This window comes from Rhizophagus irregularis, chromosome 15 (genome assembly GCF_026210795.1).
Source record: "Rhizophagus irregularis chromosome 15, complete sequence".
NCBI lineage: Eukaryota > Fungi > Glomeromycota > Glomeromycetes > Glomerales > Glomeraceae > Rhizophagus > Rhizophagus irregularis.
Window position 1 is genome coordinate 2,363,423 of NC_089443.1, and position 23,659 is coordinate 2,387,081.

Sequence of the window (23,659 nt, forward strand, 5' to 3'; positions counted from 1 at the left end):
TTAGTGTTCCAAAATTTTTCCCATATATTAATCTAGATATACGGTTGTTGTTTCAACTAAAGTTTCAAGAAAATAGTTACATTATAATCTATTAAATTATATAAGAATAATATATAAATTAAAATATATTTATACCTAAGTAGAAAAAGAATTTGTCCTTTGCTGCAATGTCCAGATAATGTCAGCCGTCCAGAAATATCCATACATGCAACGATCGGTTTCGACACGACGGATATTCTCCTGAAACTCTCAACACGGTTAAATACTCAGATACTTTTCGTGGTGACGTTTCCCCTTTTTATATGATATTTTCGTATTGATATCACCGTTTCCCTGATTTTCTCCAATCAAGAAAAAATATTTCGTTATTCCATTGCCCCCCCATAATCTATAAGAACTTAAAAATAATACGATTTTAAACATTCTTTTTTTTTAAATGCATTTCTGAAATTAAAATTTTATTATAATAACTTATCAATAAATTATTTTTTATATACACTATAAACTTCTAATAAATAAAAGGATAAATAAAATTCTTTGATAGTAGTTATATCAATAAAAGTTTCTAAAAAAAGTAAAGAAAAAGTAAATAAAATAAAAAAAATGTTGTTAATATATCAAAACAATCCTGAATCATGTATCTTGGTAATTAGTAAAAAAAAACTAACCTTTTTCAAAATTATTAAATTTTAAGTTTTCGGAGAGCTTGATTCATAATTTGGAGGAGGGTTTGAATCATAATTAGGTAAATTAGTGGCATTTGTGTAATCGGGAGGATTAGAATCATAATTTGGAGGATTATTTGATGATGTATAATCAGGAGGATTACCATCATAATTGGGAGGATTGTTATTAGTTATTGTTGTAATAATAGTAGAAACATTTTCATCATTTTCGTCGTCGTCGTCGTCGTCATCATCATCATCATCATCATCATCATCATCGTTATCATCGTTATCATCGTTATCATCGTCGTCGTCATCATCATCGTCATTTATATCAAAGTTTGGAGGAGGATCAGTTGAGGCATCATCATAAGTAGGTAAAGATTCAGTTTCAGGTTCAGATTCAGCTACTTCAACAGTGATAGTAGTACCACGTTGTATAATAAAACTTGTTCCTCCTCCTGAATGGTGAGGATTTTCCGAATAAATTGGTGGATTAATTATAACATCATAAGTTTCTCCCGGTACAAGAGATTCTGCTATGCATGTTTGTTCTTCTTGTGATAAGTCTGCAAATGTTGGTGCTGACGAATAATTATAATGAATCATTTCTTACTTTTTTTATTTTTTTTTTGTGACGAAAAAAACCAAATAAAAGTATTTAAAAAAAAGCATTGTCATTCCCTTTTTATATTGCTTTTTCAGAACATTCTGTTGTACGCTGTTGTACGAAATTAAATGTTACACGGCACATCCGTACATTTTTTAGTCGTCCAAACTCCAAAGCCGATTCGATCACGTGACTTTAAAATTTACTTTTTACAAACAAAACTTTTCGCCAACATTGCTTACATTGCTTAGTGCACAACATGGGGTTTTTGATCCATTTTTAGATATAATCATTAATCAGCAAAGATTGTTCATTCATATGTAAAGTCATTTAAAATCAATTTTTTTCACTAAGTAAACTTGTAGAGCAGGCCAAGATACACTTATTCTACGGTATGACTTAAGTTCATAACTTATGTTAAGTCACGTGTTCGAGCCGTAAAAACAAAATCCGATCGCCACAAATTGTAGATGTGCCGCAACTGCAAAATTTATTTATCGCCACAAAATAAAAATTTTATTTTTTATCACATAAAAATTCATCTTTTAGCGCCACAAAAAAATCAGGAAAGGGGTGAAATTTGATTTGATTTATAAAATTTTTTTTTATTGAGCACAGCTCTTATATTTTTTAAGTTTATTTAAAATCAATTCCCGCTATTATTTTTTCTCTCTTTTTTATTACGACAAGCAATAAAAATTTATGTTATTCTAATTATTTTATAAAATACAAATTATTCAAAAATGATTATCACGAAAATTAAATTATTTTGTACTGAAATATTTAAGAAAGCATAACTTCAACAGCCGTTGTTCCTGGAACATTCTTATTATTAATATAAAGATAATTACGTCCAGGAACAATCATATTACCATTTGGTGGCATTATAACATTCATACTGTAAAATCCGTTGGATAAATTAGTTACATTTTGGACACTGCAAACAACATATCTTTGTGACATATGAACTGAATGAGTAACAAATCCATAATGAACGAGGGCTGCTGAAAATACTGCATTTGGATCGCTAATCGATACTGTTACTGGAACAGCTTTATTGTAATTAACTTCAATAGCCCCTTTGTTCAATACATTATTATTGGCTACAGATACGATGGTAGGACGTTTGAAACCAAGTTGAAGGTAAGGCGGTGAATACATTTCAACGCGGTACCTTTTTTCAAAAAAAAAAATAAGAATAAAAAGAAATAAGATTTTAATTTATAAAAACTCGAGATTATTTCATCAACTTACTCGGTAACATATTTGGTATTACTGGTTCGGACATCTGAATTTGGGTTACTTCCGGCAACGAAAACTCTTCCATCAGGTATCAAAGTAGCAACTGAATGATATAATCTAGGAATTTTAGAGTTAGCAAGTCTGGTGAACCTTTTTCCTTTGGGAGCTCTATGATCATAAAGAACTGGTGTAAGAACTGGATCTTCAGCAGCTTGTTTTTTGCCCTTATCGGAATCTATGTTAAATAATTGAAATAATTAAATAAGTAATATCCGGAGAAAAAAATTTAAAAAAATATTTGTAATATATAATATTTACTGTAACCAGAAAATCCTTTTCCTGCACCGTTCAAGAATAGGGTCTTTCCGTCAGCTAATATGACAGCATCCGGCATATTTCTTCGAATGCCACCAAAATTTTCGACTTCCCAATTAGCAGTTTCTAAATTGGATAGATTAATCCTACCACATGAATCATCTGCTGGTTCATTTGCATCGTGTTTTGCAACACCACCACACATAAGAATTTGAGCTGCATAATTTTCTTCTGGACGTAATGGCAACATGACTGAAGTACCAGAAAGTGGATACAATCTTGGAGGACCTGGAAGTCTTGGAAGACGTTTTACAATTGATTTTTTTCCCCAATCCCAAACGATACTATCTGTATTTGAGAAAACGAAAAGAAATTTTTGATCTGCTGGACCAGGTAAGACATGAACAGCTGGATATAAGTTGAATGGCAAGCTATTTAATATTATAAAAAAAAAATTCTCATAAAGTTAGTATTATACATATTATATAAAACACGTGCAAAGAATTACATACGTTTCTTTGAGAAACGGAAATGGTTCCGGTTGAGGGGATTCGCTTGGGAAGAATTCAACAGTGGGATTATTATCTTTTTCAGTGCTCTTTCCAAGAGGTTTTTTTGAACCGCCGAGGATCAAAACTCTTCCATCAGAAAGACTAATAACAATTATAATAAAAGTGTAAGAAAATAAGTAATATTAAAAAAAAAATTGAAAATTGAATAACTGAAATTAATACATACGTAGTCATAGTTGGGTACCATCTCTTTGAAGTCAAACCTTTTGGATTTTCAAACCAATCACATGAACCGTCGTCACATGGTTCGAAAATACGAAGACTTTCAAAACCTTCGTCAAATTTATCTTTGGCCTTTATTTTTTTTTTAAAAAAAAAGAGAATGACATTAGGCGAAATTATCACGTGATAAATACATTTTCCTTGAAACTTACTATAGCTTCTGCGCCACCGGTATGAACTAAAGTACCGTTACCAAGAAATGCTCCAGCAGAACAGAAAGTATTTGTGTTAAGATTGAGGACACGTTTCTTATTGGTTGGAATATCATATTCAACGGAAACGGCAACACGACCGTCTTTTTGTTTTATTGGATTTTTTTCAACTATAAAAAATTGAATAATATTTTTAAAGACATTTGATTTGAGTGAAATTTATTTATTTGTTTATTTGCTTACCTTTGTCGATAATAACGATTTTTGTAGGAGAAGTGACGACAATATGCATTGCTGTCAAAAAAAAATGAGAATTAGAACTCAACTGGCAAAATTATCTTTGTTGTTTAAGATAAAAAGTTTACCTGCTATGCCTGAACTACAAAATAGAAAAGGAATTTTTAATCGTTAAAAAAAAAATTTTTTTTTTTTTGAATTGATCATGTTAAAAGATCTTACTTACTTTCCGACTACTTTAAAAGAGCCCGGATTTTTATTTAATGGAGCTAATACACTTTCTATATAAATAAACGTAAGAGTAAAAGATTATAATCATTAATAATCATTTAATGACTTTATAACACACAAAATTACAAAAAAAAAATCAAGAATACTTTTGACATTTGTAAGTTGAGCATCGGATTCATTTGATAATAAAACGAAAGCTAATGTGAATAAAGCGGAAATAATTGAAAGTTTCATGGTGACTTTGTGACTTTAAGAAGGTTAAGATAAATTAGGATAAATTAGGATAAATTAGGGTAAGTAAAGCCGGTATACAATAAAATGAGAGGCAAGTTTACAGGATTAAAAAGGTAAATAGAAAGGAAAGTGAGAATAGAGATTAACTGGTGTGGCTAAGTCGGAATAAAAATGAGAGTTGGATTACGGATTAAAAAGGTAAGTAGAAAGGAAAGTGAGAATAGAGAAATTCTCTATTAACTGGTGTGGCTAAGTTAGCCTTTGCTATTAAATATGATAATAAAAATTCAATTTTTTCATGGATTACAATCAGTATTTATTTAAAAAATACAATCTGCAAGTTAACATTGACATTGTTTACTCGAATAATTTAACAATTAGAAGAAACCAATAATCCCATAACTCGATATTCTCATAACATTTAATTTAACACTAATTTTATTGAGTGTATTAAAATCTCCTGATATCTAACTAAAAAAAGAACGCACGAATCTTTTTAACTCGGCATACTTTCCGATTTTTATATAAATATGGGATAAAAATTTCTAATCTGAATTCTGTTTTTAATATAAGACGTCACAAATTTTATATGGCCATTGAGTTTGTGAACATGTGCTAAAAATGATTTTTAATTTAAATGCGGGAAAATCGTAAGGTATTTGAAGGAAACCGCGCACTTAAATATTATTGGCAATAATAAATTAATCGTGACATCGTGTAACAGAAAAATCCAATAGAAAACCTTCAAAAGAAGGTTCTGATGTTGTGTTTGATGTATGTTCAATTAGTTACATATAAATATATTTATACATTTTTAAGGGAACTGCTTCATTTTATTAGTATCGAACGAATTGCACAAAAAAAATCATGCATAACAGATATTTGATGCATAACCATGTAAAATTGTATTTATTACATATATGTCATAAAGGATACATTTATGATATATTTATAACAATAGAAATAATAAACGTCGTTATTGAGTTAATTGGCGTTTAATAATTGAAAAATTGATTGCGATCGAACATATTTACCGGAGATATTCAACCTCTCCTACAATTCCGTCATTATACTCATTAATACAGCATTACATTGCTAAAAAGAGATGTAATATGGCGCAGTGATTTTTTAAAAAGCTTTAATTCTTTAATTCTTTGAAATTCCGACAACGAGTAGATCTAGGAAATCATGATATAAAGTACCACAATTAATAAATTATTAATTTATTAGCCTTTTATACCTTTTTTTGTCACATATTCGTCAATTCCCGCTTTAACATTTTATACATGGGTATTTCTGATATTAAACTAGAAACTTGAACAACGTGAACATCGTAGGCGAAAAGAATACCAAGTCTTCAACAATAAATAATAATAATAATATATATATTTTTTTAGGTAATAAGAAAATATCCATTTTTGAATTTTGATTGGTTTATAAAATATACAAACCCGGCTAAGGATACAAATTGTAATAAAAGATTTTCCAAAATGGGCAAATTTTATTGTTTGTGTGTCAATTCGGTGATTAGTGATTACAATATGTTGCACTTCGGGAGTTTTTATTTAATTCGTTATTAAATAAGTTATTTGTTTTAATTAAACACATATGTTTAACTGTTATGGGGATTGTCCGATTAAAAATGCATGCAAATGTGCAACTATAAAAAACACTTCGGCCTTAAGTTCAAACAAAATAAAAAGTTTGAAATTAATTTCATTTTCATTCTTTTTTTTTTCTTTCCTTTTTTTAAATTCAAATCTTTTTTATATGCAGGTTCTATATTTATAATTTTTATCAATTTCACGTCTTATAAATTGAACAGATTGAATTCCTTTGCTCTTATTTAATTTATTTTTTTTTCTCCCTTCCTTCTTTTCTTTCTTTTTTTCTCTTATAAAGTGATTTTAATCTTCATTTTTTTTCAAATATACAGTAATAATATTAATATATTAATATGTCCCTGCAAAATCAATCAACTACAGGGCAAAAAGCTCATCGACGTAATACGAGCATAAATAATACACTTCTTGAAAATCCCGTAACTAATCCTACATATCTTAAACCAATTGATACTTTTCCAAAAAAATCTCATTTAAATAATGTATTAAATGATACTCCACCTTTAACTCCTCCCCCAACTCCATCAAAATCTAAAAAGATCGATAAGAATGATGGTAATTTTGATATAAGAAATATGTTCTTTATTCTCATATTTTGTGGTTCTCTCGTGGTATTTCTTGGTGCTTTAAGTGGCTTAGGTCCTCCATTTGATGATGAAATTGATATTTCTATTGTAAAAGTTAATATTTCAAATAAAATTGATACTAATAATATTATAAATGATTTAAATGATAATAATAATAATAATATAGAAATTATTGATGAAAAAGATGATGAATTTTTACAAATTTCGGACGAAATTCATCATGTTAATAATAATGATAATAACGATGTAGTTAATAATAATGATGAAATTAATAATCATGAAGAAAATGAAAATGTTGATTTTATTGAAAATACGGCAACTGATATTGAAATTGTAAATCCTGAATTAATAATTAAAGAAGAAAAAGAAGTTGATCAGGATTTTGAATTACCACCTGAAGATGATATTAAACCTGAATCCCCAATTGAGATATCTGATGATATGAAATCTGAAAAGAAAGAAGATATCATAGATGATATAGAAGATGAAGGTTTAGATCCTATTCCTTTAAATAATGATGATGTTTCAAATAATAATGATGAAAATAAACTTGATCAAGATGATAAAGACATTACTTTCAACATTGTAGATGGTTTACCAAATAAACTTAAAAATAAGAAGAATAGTTATCAAAAGATGATCCCAGCCAGATATGATGAATCAGAGAATCAAGATTATCCTAAAAATGATTATTCTAATTATACTTATATGAGAAATAAGACTCATTTCACTTATGATGATGTTGTTGGATCACTAACAGATGAAGAACGTGATGATATTAATAAGACTCAATTATTAGAAATGAATACAAATGAAAGTTTGGATTCTTCTTGCGGTACATGGCAAGATAATTACTCGATGTTACATGAAAAAATCTTATCAGGAAATGAAGCGCAAAGATATGTTAGTTATATTTGTGATGACAAAAATAATTGTGGAGGATTATCTGACAGGTAAGGAAAGGTTCTTTTTTAAAAAAATGAGTCCCACTAAGTTGGTAATTGACGTCTTAAATTTATTAAATTATTAGAATTCTTGGAATGACATCCGCATTTGTATTCGCTTTACTTACAAACCGAGCGTTCCTTGCAGATTGGCAAATTCCTTTTCCACTTGAAACTATTTTTAGTTCACCAAATATTGATTGGAGTCATGATTCATTAAATCCATCATCTAATATTAGAGAACTTGAGACAAGTGAGATCAATGTTATTGATTTCGATGCAAAAAATTTAGATCAACAATTCATGCTTTCTAATTGGACAACAAAATATCCAAGTCCTTTTATAAAGTTTTATTCAAATCGTGGAATGATTATAAGATCTTTTGATTCAAAATATTATTCACAATCATTAAAAGATATGGGTTTAAGGCCACATACAACATTTGGTTGTGTTGTTGATTATTTATTCCGACCTGCACCTTCTGCTCTATCATTTATAACTCAATATACATCATTATTTGCTCTTCCAAGTATATTTACGGTTGGAATACAAATTAATGCTCAGAATGGTTTCACTTCATTACAAGATTATAATCATTATTTTAATTGCGCAGATCAACTTACGCAGACTTATGCTGCACTTAATCAAAAAGTTATTTATTATCTTGTAACGGATTCATCAGAATTAAGAAATGAAGCAGTACAAAAATTTGAACATTTGGTTGTTTCCGGTTTACCCACCGATTCAAATCTTGATAATCTTGATAATCCTGATAATGTAATCAATGCTATGATTGAAAGTTGGATTTTTAGTAAAACTGATTATAGAGTAAGTAGACGAATAAAAATTATTTGCGTGTATTTAATATATTTAATATATATAAAAAATAATTAATTCTTATCATTTTTTTTTTTTTTAGATAATTTCATCAGGAAATTATGGTAAATTGTCAGCTTTTTATTCAAAACAACTTCACACCACAGTTTCCATAGGCAATGATAACCAAGCTTTAGATTGTTCAAAAGAGGTATGAATTTAAAATAGTTTTTTATATATTAATAAATCAATAAATTTTAAATATTCACTTTTATTTTATTTTATTTTATTTTATTCATAGGACACATTTATAACATTTATTAAATTGGCAAGTGAATCTTCATTGGGATAATTTCTTTCATCATTATTATTACATTATTATTATTACATTATTATTATTTGTAAATTTAGATATTTAGAATTTAGACTCAATTACAATTAGAAAAAGTTAATTTTGAATATTTTGTAGAATAATGAAAGTTCGGAACTGCGGTATTTGTAAAATTATTGATTCAAAATATTTATTAATTGATTTAATTTTTATTTAAAAAAAGTTATTTTCTGAAAAAAAAAAAATCTTAATATATTTTAATATATTATTAAGTATATAAAAAATTTTTGTAATTTTAATTTTTTTGTTTTAAAAAAGATTTGTAAACGTTATAATATCTATTATAATATATTAAACTGAGTTATTGATAATTAATACATAAATCATTGGACTACCATACTAGATTTAATTTTCTCCGTATCAATTATCTAAAAATGCGTGTAAAATGTTTGAGTTAGACTCGGGCATCACAATTTATCATGTGGTAATTAAAGGTTCACATGTATCGATCCTCGTACAACTATTGCCTTATCAATGATCATATGCATAAAAGATAGGGCCAAACAATCATTTCAAAGGGTTTGTGATTTTATTGGTTGACGATCACGTGAGTGGGCAAATTTTTCAACAGTTGATCGGCATTTCGATCACATGTTTATTGACTTATCTCACCAAAACAGGGCGGACATCCTCGTATTATCACATTTTTGCAGATCATTTTGCCGATCATTTGTTAATTATCTATTCAATATTATCACATAACAAAATCACTATTATGGGTTTTTTTGCAAATTTCTGTTATACATAAAACTAAAATAATTTGAATTGATCATCTTGAGGGTCAAAATGGCCAAAATTAGCCAAAATTACATCATATAATTAGAAAAATTAAAAGTAATTTGATGATACTGCAGCAGCCAGTGATCAAAATTTAATGTTTTATGGCTTGTTGAATTCATCAAATCAAGACGAACATTTTGATTGTAAGTTCATAAATATTTACACAAAATTGATTGAGAAATGATATTTTAAAAACTTCTATTTATTATATAAATTATAACAATATGATTGCCAGTATAATTTCGGCCATAACTTTTGTGTTACCTAAAATTTTACTGTATTACTTTGGCTATTACAGTCAACTCCCTCTATAGTCACTCCCGTTATAGTCACATTCTACTATATAGTCACACCAGTTGAATGTTCAAAACACTTTATTATTAAAATCTATCCTATATAGTCACAATCTATCTATAGTCACTATCACACCTATCCTCAAAAATCTTATATTAAAAAGAACCGTTTATAATCACAGTTATATAAAGAATATATTAAATAACTTGGCATCTAATAATCGTACAAAGATGTATCATAGCTTGTTAGAATCGTCTCACTGAGACGAATCGAATGGTGGTAGTTTTATCCTTTTCTGATCACTGGCTGACGAGTTATTCAACAAAATGTTAAACATCGGCATTATAATATTTCTTGATTTACGTTTACTGCGCCATTTAACATTTTGCTAGATTTCTCGGTACCTAGTGATTGTAAAAAGACGATTTATAGCTCGTTGGAATCGCCTCATCGAGACGAATCGAATGGTGGTAAGCTCATCTCTCTGTGATCAATATTGACGGAGTTATTACTTAAAAACCATTTAATATTTTTTAATTTCGGAAATTGATCTAGTGATTGGATTTCAATGTATCTTATACCATTAGATTCGTCTCATCAAGACGAATCGAATGGTAGTAAGATCGTCTTTCTAGGATCAATATTGGCAGAGTTATTACACAAAATCCATTAATATTTTTTTAATTTCGGAAATTAATCTAGTGATTGGATTTCGACGTATTTTATACCATTAGAACCGTCTCATCAAGACGAATCGAATGGCGGTAAGATCATCTCTCTACGATTAATATTGGCGAAGTTACGATACAATAAAGTTTTAAGTATAATTCTGGCTAAAATTATGTTAATTTTGGGCCGGAATTATGATATACAAATATAAAAAATTTTTTATATAGTCACATCTCTTTATAATCACCAAATATGGACTGTCCCAAATGTGTGACTATAAAGAGAGTTGACTGTAATTCTAAAGCTGTTAATCTATAACCCATAAAAGTTTCAAGTTTCGCCTGAAGCTTCTCGGCTTTACGCGCTTAAAGTCTGATATCATCAAATTACTATATGATCGGCAAATGATCGGTAAGGTGATATAAGGATGTCCACCCTGTTTCTCACAAATACCACTCGTACAATATGACTATTCAATGCAGGAAACCATGTGCTATAGGCATCATTGAATTTAAATACGTGGATTTGTAATTTGTCTTTCATACTTTTAATATCAGTTACTAAATTTTTAACGCCCTTGAAACTTGTTTAAACTGTCTATCATTTATTACCAATATTTTCTTGTTCCTTTACAATTTTTAATGCTTCATGTAGTATTAATTTGTAATCTTTAAATAGTTGCATTGTTTGATCGTAATCATCAAATTTACAATTGTAAATTGGGTAGAATCATCATGAATCTTTATAAATATAATAATAGTCGTCACTTTCACCTATTAAATTAATGACCATGGATAATTTTTTGGATCATATCAATTGAAATATTGCAATTAAAATCTATACCAGTTAAGTTAAATACTTTTCTAAGTATTCATTTTCAATTAGTTGTTTTGACATTTCTTATCTTTTGTCTAGAAGAAAGTTCCTAATGTGAATGTGTTTTTGGCTTTTGAATATCCAATGCTAATACTGGGCTTGAGTGTTTCATGGTGAATTCAGCTAATTCAATATTTCCATATGTACTATTCATTAAATAAAGTATTATTATTTTATCGAATATATATAAGATTATTGAGATAGCTGGTCACGTGTAATGAAGCAATGCCTGTGCAATATAAAAACCTATATTAACGCTCGACCTAATAAATTTTTATCTCACTTCAGAACATAACACTTTTTTTATCTGAGCAAAAATATTCCTACTTGACAGCTGAACACAATTCTTATATGATTGAAAACTGGGATACAGATACCCTTGTTGATTTTTTGAAAGAACAGAACCTTAAGCTCGACAAAAATGACTTGGGAATACTTCACAAACAAAAGGTTGACAGCCAGGCCTTTCTTAAGTTGACTGAAGAAAAGCTTTTAGCACCACCTTACAATTTTTCTGGTATGTACGTTCTTCTTGTACAAGAGCTTGAAAAAGGTATTGAAAAATATAGTATTGATGGTAATGGCATAAGTATGATACGACAATTTCCGCTAAGTAGGTTTTTAACACAGATATTTTTGACATTAACCGGAGCTAAGCTAACTTTTTTTAATCTTACATTCTAAGAAACTTATCCACTTGAAGACAAGGAGTTAACAACAATGTATAAGAAAAATAAGGGCAGATTGGGAAATATGCCATGCTATACATGAAACCAAAATTGGTTAATTTTGACCTCTGAAATGGTCGAAATGGTTGAAATGATTTCGACTTGAGCCCCTCCAAAAGTCGAAATGGTCGAAATTACAGTATAGTCATATGATTTTATAGTAAACAATAATATTAAAATTCAAAGTTAACGATCTCCGCATCCAGTGATTCGAATTTTATGATCTTTACACGGTTGGATTCAGCTCATCGAAAGGATTCCAATGATATGTATTTCATATCTGTAGCATCAATATTGACGGAGTTATTCACGTTTAAAATTTGGTATTAAATAGTTTTATAATTTTAATAATTTTAAAATTCAAAGTTAACAAACTCCGCATCCAGTGATTCGATTTTTATGATATTTACGCGGTTGGATTCTGCTCATCGAGAGGATTCCAATGATATGTATTTTATATCTGTAGCATCAATATTGACGGAGTTATTCACGTTTAAAATTTTATATTAAATTATAATTATAAAAATCATATGACTATATATGAAACTGAAATTGGTTAATTTTAACCTCCAAAATGGTCGAAATGGTCAAAATGATTTCGACTTGAGCCCTCTAAAAGTCAAAATGGTCGAAATTATGTCATAGTTATATGATTTTATAGTAAACAATAATATTAAAATTCAAAGTTAACGATCTCCGCATCCAGTGATTTGATTTTTATAATCTTTACACGGTTGGATTCAGCTCATCGAGAGGATTCCAATGATATATATTTCATATATGTAGCATCAATATTGATGGAGTTATTTACGTTTAAAATTTTATATTAAATTATAATTATAAAAATCACATGACTATGATGTAATTTTGACTATTTCAACTTTAATTTCGACTTTTGACCTTCCCAAGTCGAAATATTTCTACTATTGGGCTTTAATTTTGACTTCATGTATATACCATACGTTATGAATACATTTTGGCTATTCTTCACATGTCACTCTTTATCATCAAGAGAATAATCAAAAAAGATCTTAGCTTGCTTTTCAGCTTGAAGTTGTTGGTAAAGAAAGTACTGGATGAGTTAGTTGACTACGCAATTAAAGCGGGACCTCGCTTACTTATAAGATAGATCACCCCCAGGTCTAAGGTAAAAATTATATATAAAATTCTTTGCAGATCCTATTATAAAAGGAAATTTTATGTTATATTGTTATGATTTTTGTCCTTTTTAACTAATTAACCAATAGAATTTAAGAAAAAAGTAAGGTAAAAACTAAAGGCCAATTTTCTATGGTGACCTTTATTATAAGTAAGCAGAATCCTATTAGAGCCCTTGAAGAACTAATTTGCATCACAGAAGGAATGCTTCATCAAGTGGTCATAGGTTTCACATAGAATCTGATCCAGTATGAAAGTGCTTTACAAGTGAATAAAAATAAGATAAAGTGTAAGTTGTATAAAGCGTTTGAAAGTGACTTTGACTATATTTACAGAATTATTACAATAGCTATAGAATGGTATTTTGTTCTATTCACATCAGATGGGATTTCAAGTACCAGTAAGGACCTTTCCCCTTCAATATCTGATTTTCTGAGTCTACTTGAAGGAAGATTCGGAGAAAGAAAAGGAGTTGCATAAAAATGTGAAATGGGTAATAGAGAGCTATTAAGGGATAAGGCGGATGTTGAGAAGGAGCCAGCAAACAGATTTAGGGATAGTTCAAAAAACAGAAGTCATCAATAGTATATAAACATCATGTATTCTGGGCAAAGTCCCGAGCTTTGTATTTATTTTATTATTAAAAAATCATAGTCCTAAAACATTATAAAATCCAGATTAAGATTCTTAGTATCAGACATCTTGTAATAATCAATCTGTTCTAGTTAGAACTTAGAAATGTAGTATTGCCTTAGATTTAGTAAAAAAATAACGTGTAATTTTACGAGTACAATGAGTAATCCAGTGATACTATGATATATTACGTAATATTATTATTACCTAGGGGTTTCTTAACGTATACTGGAGGTATATGATATTAATGTACAGAACTGATCAAAATTAACGCATAACTCCTAAACTCAGGTCACCAGAAGTACGTTTAGATTGTACATCCCTGTAAAATAAGGACGTCCTTATAGAAGATGTCTAAAGCAGGGCAAATCATGTAACTTCAGAAAAAATCATACAGAGGCCTACAGTAATTTACCAGATTTTTTTACTATTTATAAAATTTATATATATAATGTGGGTTTTTTCCTGTATATGGAAAAATTTATTGTACTAATTAATTAATAAAAATTTTTTTTAAAACAAAGTACCAAATATTAAGTTTATTATTTGAAAATTTAATATGAATTATATTAGTATTTAATATGTCCGCCTTTAGCCTTAATTACTGCTTTAACCTGATTAGGTAAACTCAAAATTAAATGATGTAACGGTTTGATACTAATTTTTCTCCATTTCTCCTTTATCACATTAATTAATTCCTGTTTAAACTTAAGCAGAGGCTTCCTTTTTTGAACCTGACAATCCAAATAATTCCACAGATTCTCAATCGGGTTAAGATCTGGGCTTTGCGCTACCCAATCTAATACCGGAATGTTATGCATTCTCATCCACCAAACACTATAAGTTGAAGTATGACATGAGGCACCATTTTGCTGAAAAATAGAGTTTGAATAATTATTAACCCATAGTATAAAATTGTTAGCTAGGATGTTGATATAATCATCAGAATCTATGTTCCCTTTTACAACAACCAAAGGTCTAACTCCATGCTAACCAAAACAACCCCAAAATATTACTGATCTTCACCAAACATAACTGTAGGTTGAATACAATCTTTATTATAAGCTTCTCCAGGGTTTCTCTATACTCTTGCTTGATCATTTGATTTAAAAAGTGCGAATCTTGACTCATCTGACCACACTAAGATTTCAGACAATTATATTAAATCTGGTATATATAAAATGGGGTAAATTTTAAAGAAAAATTTTGAAAGGTGGTATGTAAAAACTGGGTTTTTTTAAAAAATGTGGGGGTAAAATGAGGTAACTAAAAAAATAGTGATAGGATTTTTATGGTTAAATTTCTATAATTTTTAAAGTAGCATACAGTCAACTCTCTTTATAGTCACACATTTGGGACAGTCCATATTTGGTGATTATAAAGAGATGTGACTATATAAAAAATTTCTTATATTAGTATATCATAATTCTGGCCAAAAATTAACATAATTTTGGCCAAAATTATACTCAAAACTTTATTGTATCGTAACTCCGCCAATATTAATCGTAGAGAAATGATCTTACTACCATTTGATTCGTCTTGATGCGACGAATCTAATGGTATAAAATACAATCACTAGATCAATTTCTGAAATTAAAAAATATTAAATGGTTTTTAAGTAGTAACTCCGTCAATATTGATCACAGAGAGATGAGCTTACCACCATTCGATTCGTCTTGATGAGGCGATTCCAACGAGCTATTAATTGTCTTTTTACAATCACTAGGTACCGAGAAATTTAGCAAAATGTTAAATGGCGTAGTAAACGTAAATCAAGAAATATAATAATGCCGATGCTTACCATTTTGTTGAATAACTCATCAGCCAGTGATCATAAAAGGATAAAACTACTACCATTCGATTCGTCTCAGTGAGATGATTCTAACAAGCTATGGTACATCTTTGTATGATTATTAGATGCCAAGTTATTTAATATATTTTTTATATAACTGTGATTATAAATGGTTTTTTTTAATATAAGATTTTTGAGGATAGGTGTGATAGTGACTATAGATAGATTGTAACTATATAGGATAGATTTTAATAATAAAGTGTTTTGAACATTCGACTGGTGTGACTATATAGTAGAATGTGACTATAACAGGAGTGACTATAAAGGGAGTTGACTGTATTATAATTGGGGTAAATTTCACATTTTAATATCGTATACTACATTATAAAAGTGTGTCCGCAGTATTGCAGATATATATTGCAGATTTTGAAGTCTAAAAATCTGCAATTCTGCAATACCATAATTATCCAATTTATCGCAATTAATGCTTGTAGTGCAATTCAATTACATAATTGCAGATCAAAAAAAAATTTTTTTTATTAAAGTGTTTTTTTTTTTTCTTTTTTTTAGGTGATTCCTTGGAAACTAGGAAATAGACGGCTTGAAATTTACCAGTAAGTTTTATTTATTTTTATTTTTTATTAAGGATGTTTATTAACGTTTTTTTTTTATTTCTTTTAGAATGGACTCCTTGGAAACTGGAAATGGAGTCTTGACCGGTTTGAAACTATACCGGTAAGTCATTTTTATTTTATATTTATAATACTTTATGGATAGCAATATTAACACCAATATTATTTTTATTTTTTATAGCAGCACTTCGAAATGGTTAATTTAAGTAGACTACCAATTTTTTTTTGTTTTTGCTTATATAGAAGTTTAATGTAGGTACAAGTTGAATAGGAAATAACTCGTTTAAGATTACTTCTGATGGTAAATGGTTTAAATCATAGCCATCATGAAAGCTAAAGATCTGATTGAAAGAAGAAATTTTGAGTAACAACAAAAGTAAATTTTTTGAATAGTATAAATGGGTTCTGTGCTAGGAAAATCGAGGTACGAAAGGCGCAGTATAATTTGAGATAAACAATGATAAACAATAGCGTTATACAATCCAGGCATTTTTTGCCAATAAAAAATGGTTCTAATTTTAGGTATGATGATCTACATCACATGATTTAGTTTTGTATTACAGAGAATTTTGCTATCAATTTAACCTTCCGAAACATTGTTACACTAATTTTTTTTTCTTTAATGGCTTGGACGACTTGAACCTAAACCAAAAAATTTTTGGTAGGTGTTGCGTCATTTTTTGTGTTTGTTCATTTATTTTTTTGCTTTCTTTCATTATTATTAACTATTATTTCTTTTTTTTATAGGTTTATAGACTTTCAGAGCTTTTCGAATGGCCTCCTTTTTTATTGGAACGGTATATTTCTTTTTTTTTTTGTTTTTTTTTTTATTATAGAAATGGTACTAACATTCTACTTTTTTTATAGGCTGGACCTCTAAAAGTCTAAACTTTCCAGAATAGGTTATTGTGGGAACGGTGCTGGCGTTCCACTTCAGAAGTTTTTTATAAAAAGAGGAAAGAAATACAGGTACATCTTTACTTATGGGAGTATAATATTCCATATAATAAAACATCATTACTTTTTATTTTTTGGGGGGGTTTATTTTAATGAAAATTTGTTTATCTCATGAAACAGCCCGTGAAAAAGGAAAGGAAATACTTTATGAAGCATAATACTCCGAATCCTTATGGAAATTCTTTCTTTTTTAAGCTCTTTCTATTTTTTTTAATAAAAAGGATTACTTTTTTTTATTTTTTTGTTTTTACTTTTACTTTTAGAGTTTATTTTAATAAAAATATTTATTTTACAGATATTTTTTATTTTTTAACGAAATTTTTTTGGTTTCTTTTTTAATAAAATTTATCACAATTTCAATGAGTTCCGCAACGCCTGTTTATAATTTTATCGAGTTAGGATTAGAAGAATATGAGGAAAATGAAATGGTACTTGATGTGGTACATGATTTAATGACATTTTTTAAAGATTCTACAAACTGTACTTGCCGAAATTCTTCTAATAAAAAAGATCTAAGAACCTGTTTTGAAAAAGTAGGATTTAAGCATTTTTTTGAAAGACACTTGGAATTAAAAGCATTAGAAAAACATGAATTTGAACTTCATATAAAAAGCCAATTAATGGTCTTTGAAATTTCAAATGAAAAAGATGAAAAAAACGAAAAAGATAAAAAATCACGTCATTCATACCGATATAGCTTTAATATATCTTTACCACTTTGTAAACCTGCCTATATGAAATTATGCAATTTAAATGATTATAAACTTTTAACTTTACAAACTCATCTTCAAGAAAATGGATTAATTGAGCGTACTTCATGGCAATACTGGACGTGTTTCAAGGCGAAATTCTAAAGTCTTTGTTGATTTCAATATAACATCTTCTGTTAAAGAATATTTAGTACAATATGGAACTATTTATGGTTTACCATCTCCTATGAGACATCGTAATGATTCTGGAAATTTTATATATCTTCCAACTGGTGAAAATTATACTTCAATATATAAGAAATACAAAGAAGATTTTTATCTTGAACATGATGAAAGTGAAACTATCATTTCTTATTCTACATTTCGTAGACTTTGGCACGAATTAATACCTAATCTCAAATTCCAACCTTCTGCATCTGATCTTTGTGAAAAGTGTGTAGAATTCAAAGCAAAAATGCAAGCAGCGAAAAGTGATATTGATAAATACAATATTATAAAAGATCAATATGAAGAACACCATAAAGCAGCAGATCTTGAACGAAAACATTATAATGATAATATCGAAAAAAGCAAACAGGATTTATCTATAGCACATATTTGTTATGATTGGGCACAAAATGTATCAATTCCATATTCACCACAGCAAGTTGGATCAATTTTTTTTAAAACAGCCTATGCTATTCATTTATTTGGTGTTTGCAAAACCGAAGGTGGAGAAAATAGACAAATAAATTTTGTTATTACGGAAGATGAATTTCCTAAAGGTGTGTCAAAAGGGGCTAATACAACATTAAATATGGTTTATCAAGCAATTAAAACATTTGCTAAAGATGGAAAAAAAGATTTACATATTACATGTGATAATTGTATCGCACAAAATAAAAACAATTTATCACTTTTTTTTTGGTCTTAGTTGAGTATGTTAGGTTGGTATAATAATATAACAATTAACTTTATGATACCAGGTCATACAAAATTCATTTGTGATTCATTTTTTGGACATATAAAAAAAACTTATCGAAATCAAAAAGTTAATACTGTAGATGATATTGAAGATATTGTAAATAATTCATCAAAAGGTAATGAAGGACTTAGGTATAATGGTGGAATTGGATGGAAGTGGTTTGATTTTCAAAATTTTTTTTCAAAAAATAATTTTATAAATTTACCCCATATAACAAAATATCATCATTTTCGTTTTAGTAATTTATTAGAAGATTTAGGAAAAGTTTATTGTTCTGAAAATTCTAGTGGTGTTGAAATTTGCCATAAGCTTTTACGTGATGATAATAATTTTAATATAAATGAAAAATTAGATATTTTGGATGTTATGCATATATCTGAAGAAAGAAAAAAATATTTATATCAAAAAATTCGTCAACATATAGAAGATCCATACAAAAATGTTTATTATCTTTGATATATTTGTATTTTTTATTATTTTTCTTAAATAAAAAAAGAAATTACTAATTTAAAGTTATAAATTCCTTAAAAAATTAATTTACTACCTATTGATCAATTGAAATAACTACCTATCAATGCTGAATTGATTAATATTAGATGTATTATGATGAGATAAGTCTAATAAGCTATTATCTGTCTTTGTATGATCGATAGGTAATGAATTACGGTACTTCGATTTTTCAAAAAAAATGTATGTCGATCATTTCCAAATCTATTTTTAGATTTTATGGCTGATTGTTACACAAAAAATTGATGATTTTTAAACTTCGATTTACTAATTTTGATAATAAGATAATATGCTATAAAATTTGCACCAAATGATTCTCATATGTCACAGATTCAGATGCACAAAAAATCTCAATTTTGGTAAAAAATATCTCTAACCCTTATTTTCCTAGCACAAAACCCAAATAGTATATTTTTTACTACATGAATTTACTATAATTTTTATTTTTTAATTTATAAGGCTATGCATAAAGCTCCAAACGGGTCGGTTTGGTCCGGATTATAGACGGTTCAGATTAGAGCCGAAATCCGTAAGAACTGAACCGAAAAACTGGCAGTTCGGTTCGGTTTAATCTGATTTTTATAAAAATGCGAAAAATCGAATAGCCGGCCATCTAGTGATCATATAAAGTCGAACCATATATCATTGGATTCGTCTCGACGAGACGCGTCGAATGGTGGTAAGATCATGTCTCTAGCATCGATAGATCACACGTTAACCCACGCTAAATGATTTATCAATAATTGGAATTAGCAAGCTATCTATCGGTGCTAGAGACATGATCTTAGCACCATTCGACGCGCCTCAGTGAGACGAATCCAATGAATATAAATTCGTTCGTGTATGACCACTGGATGGCGAATAATATCAAGTTTCGCATTTTTTTAAAATTTTCAAGCGTTAAAAATTAAAAATTCTGATACATGAATTTATTCGTTGTCCAATGGTCGTACAGATATGAAATAGGACTCATTGGATTTGTCTCGATGAGACGAGTCGAATGGTGGTAAGATCACGTCTCTAGCATCGATAGATAGCTTGCTAATGCCAATTTTTTATAAATTATTTAGCGTGAATTAACTTACGATCTATTAATGCTAGAGACATGATCTCACCACCATTCGACTCATCTCATCGAGACGAATCCAATGAGTCCTATTTCATATTTGTACGACTATTGGACAACGAATAAATTCATGTATCAGAATTTTTAATTTTTAACGCTTGAAAATTTTAAAAAAATGCGAAACTTGATATTATTCGCCATCCAGTGGTCGTATATGGACGAATTTATATTCATTGGATTCGTCTCACTGAGATGCGTCGAATGATGCTAAGATCATATCTCTAGCATTGATAGATAGCTTGCTAATTCCAATTATTGATAAATCATTTAGCGTAGGCTAACATGTGATCTATCGATGCTAGAGACATGATCGTACCACCATTCGATGCGTCTCGTCAAGACGATTCCATTGATATATGGCTCGACTTTATACGATCACTAGATGGTCGGCTATTCGATTTTTCACATTTTTATAAAAATCAGATTAAACCGAACGAACCTCCGGTTTTTCGGTTCTAATACCTGAACTGAACTGAACCGAATTTTGAGCCGGTTTCGGATCGGTTCCCCGGTTTAGCCCGAACCGTTCGGAGCTTTAGCTATGCAGATTTATTTTTTAAATAGTATTTATCATTAGAGCAATACTACAAAAATTTTAGCAACTTTATTTTTTTTATTTTTTTTTGGTAAAAAAAAAAATTTTTATTGAAATGTAACCAATTAAAATATAAATAAGTAATTAATAAAACAATTCAAATTTGAGTCATTTTTTTCAAACTAATCACATTAACTTTGTTATATAATAACTTTATTATAAATTTTGTGATATTACATATACTAAAATCTGATCAATAAACTATATATATATTTATTCGTAATAGAGGTTTTCTCAATATTCTAATTATTATTGTAAAAAAAATCTTTTTTTTCTTTTTATATGCTGATTCTTCATATAACAGATAATGGTAAAATTTTAGGTAAATTTTGAATTTTTTCAATGTAGTATATATAAAAGTGGGTATAAATTCTGAAATTTTTTGGGGTAAATTTCTTCATTTTTTCTTCCCATATTATATATAATTGTCCAGGGTCTTACCACACCACACTTTTCCACTCTTCTCCCCAGTTTTTTTTTTCTTTACGCCATCTCAACTAATTTTTTCAATGCCTATCAGTTAAATAAGGTTTTTTGTATGTAATATAACTTTCAAGACCCTCATTATGGAGATATTTTCCAACAGTATTATAGTGCAGGGTAGTATTAAGCTGAGAGTTAAGTTTATCAGTTATGTTACCAAGAGGAGAAAATCGGTTAGTACAGATAATTAAGGATGATGTCACAAATATGTAATTATGGAATAATTGCGATTTACAGTATTGTGGAATATTGCGGATTTTTAAATCTAAAAATCTGCAAATCTGCAAATCTGCAATTATTTGCAAATTTGCAAATATTCTGCAAATCCGCAAATATCGCAAGTACCGCAATTCAATTGTGAAATATTTGCAGTACTTTGCGATATTTGCAGATTTGCAGAATGTCTGCAAAAAAAACTATTTTTTTTTTAATAAAATATAATTACTACTAAAAAAAATATATTTCTATTTATTATTAATAAAAAAAAAATTATTTTACATAAAAAAAAATTAAAAGAAAACGCCGGAACTTATAGTTCTAGCGTTTTAATTAAAAAAAAATTAAAAGAAAATGCTGGAACCTATAATTCTGGCATTTTTACATAAAAAAAAATTGAAAAAAAATACCAGAACTTTAGTTTCAGCGTTTTTACATAAAAAAAAATTAAAAGAAAATGCCAGAATCTATAGTTCTGGCGTTTTTACATAATAAAATTAAAAGAAAACGCCAAAACCTTTATCAGAAAATTTTTTAAGATGCAGAACTGCAGAGATCTGTAAAATTAGCAGATCTCTGCATTTTTTATGTGAATTTATGCAAAAGTCTGCAATTTTGCAGATCTCTGCTTTTTAATTTTTACAAAATTTTGCAATAATCTGCAATTTTGCAGATTTCAGCTTTTTTTTATGTGAATTTATGCAGAAGTCTGCAATTTTGCAGATTTCAGCTTTTTTTTATGTCAGAATATCAATTTGATTTGCGATTTCATCACACAATTAACTCTTAACACTTTTAACACTTAAACTTTGATTAACTTTTAAACTTTGATTAAAACTTGATTTATTACTTAAATAATTTTTTTATGATACTCTTTAAAGAAAAAAATTTACAAGACTTTAAAGAAATAATTTTTTCTACAACACTTTTTAAATTTTACAAAATAATTTTTTCTATCACCCTTCAAAGAAAAAATTTTATGACTTTAAATAAATAATTTTTCTATAATACTTTTTAAAGAAATAATCTGTTAAAGATTCCAAAGAAAAAAAATTTGTTAAAATTTTTATTATTAAGCTTCGAAGCTTGTCAGAAAAATTTTTTTTTTTAAAAAAAATTTATTTACGAGGTTCGGGCAAATTCGTCCAACATTCGGCACATAATCTGCAACATGCATATTGGACTAAAAAGACATCAGACTCCATTATCTCCTACTTTCATAAAAAACATTTTACTTCGTAAGCAGAAGTACTCCATTTCGAAGCTATTTATTCCTTCAAATTTTTTTTATTAATATTATTTAACAAATGTTAGCAAATGTTCATTTTATTAGTCCAGAACACCAAAGGTATATTCCAGACTCTCCATTTTTAAAGGTAACCTTCGAAATTTGTATTTTTCTTTTTGTTTCAAGTCCAGGACTCCCATTTTGAAAGTTACCTTCGAAAAAAATGTTATTCTTATTAATTTTATTAACGAACATTGTTAACGTTTGTTTATTAAGTTCTGAATGCCAAAGTACAGCTCTGGACTTTATTTTGAAAGTTGGAGTTGAAACTTCAGTAAATATTTTTATTTTTTAGGTCCTGAATGCTGAAGTACGGCTCCAGACTTCATTTTTGAAGGTAAAAAAACCTTCAAATTTTTTTTTTATATTTAATTTTAACGAATATCACTAACGTTTATTTTTATGTTTTTA

At 28.4% G+C, this 23,659-nt stretch overlaps 3 protein-coding genes across 3 annotated transcripts; 1 reads left to right on the forward strand and 2 right to left on the reverse strand.

The window, feature by feature from the left end:
- Positions 1-689: 689 nt before the first annotated feature.
- OCT59_007228 (uncharacterized protein) lies at positions 690-1,274 on the reverse strand (the record flags this gene model as incomplete). The annotated part of the gene is made up of 1 exon (XM_066147237.1): positions 690-1,274. The coding sequence occupies one exon, from the start codon at positions 1,272-1,274 to the stop codon at positions 690-692; it is 585 nt and encodes a 194-aa protein (XP_065998566.1).
- A 607-nt stretch (positions 1,275-1,881) lies between these two features.
- Positions 1,882-4,480, reverse strand: OCT59_007229 (uncharacterized protein; the record flags this gene model as incomplete). The annotated part of the gene is made up of 10 exons (XM_025332026.2): positions 1,882-2,449; positions 2,530-2,752; positions 2,836-3,263; positions 3,345-3,485; positions 3,571-3,698; positions 3,779-3,948; positions 4,022-4,072; positions 4,144-4,157; positions 4,242-4,296; positions 4,393-4,480. 10 exons carry the CDS (start codon positions 4,478-4,480, stop codon positions 2,059-2,061), a joined length of 1,689 nt encoding a protein of 562 aa, XP_025178620.1. The 3' UTR covers positions 1,882-2,058.
- Positions 4,481-6,216: 1,736 nt separating this feature from the next.
- OCT59_007230 (uncharacterized protein) lies at positions 6,217-9,216 on the forward strand. Its single transcript, XM_025317255.2, has 4 exons — positions 6,217-7,642; positions 7,720-8,461; positions 8,553-8,660; positions 8,751-9,216. Exons 1-4 carry the CDS (start codon positions 6,438-6,440, stop codon positions 8,799-8,801), a joined length of 2,106 nt encoding a protein of 701 aa, XP_025178621.2. The 5' UTR covers positions 6,217-6,437; the 3' UTR covers positions 8,802-9,216.
- The last annotated feature ends 14,443 nt before the right edge of the window (positions 9,217-23,659 follow it).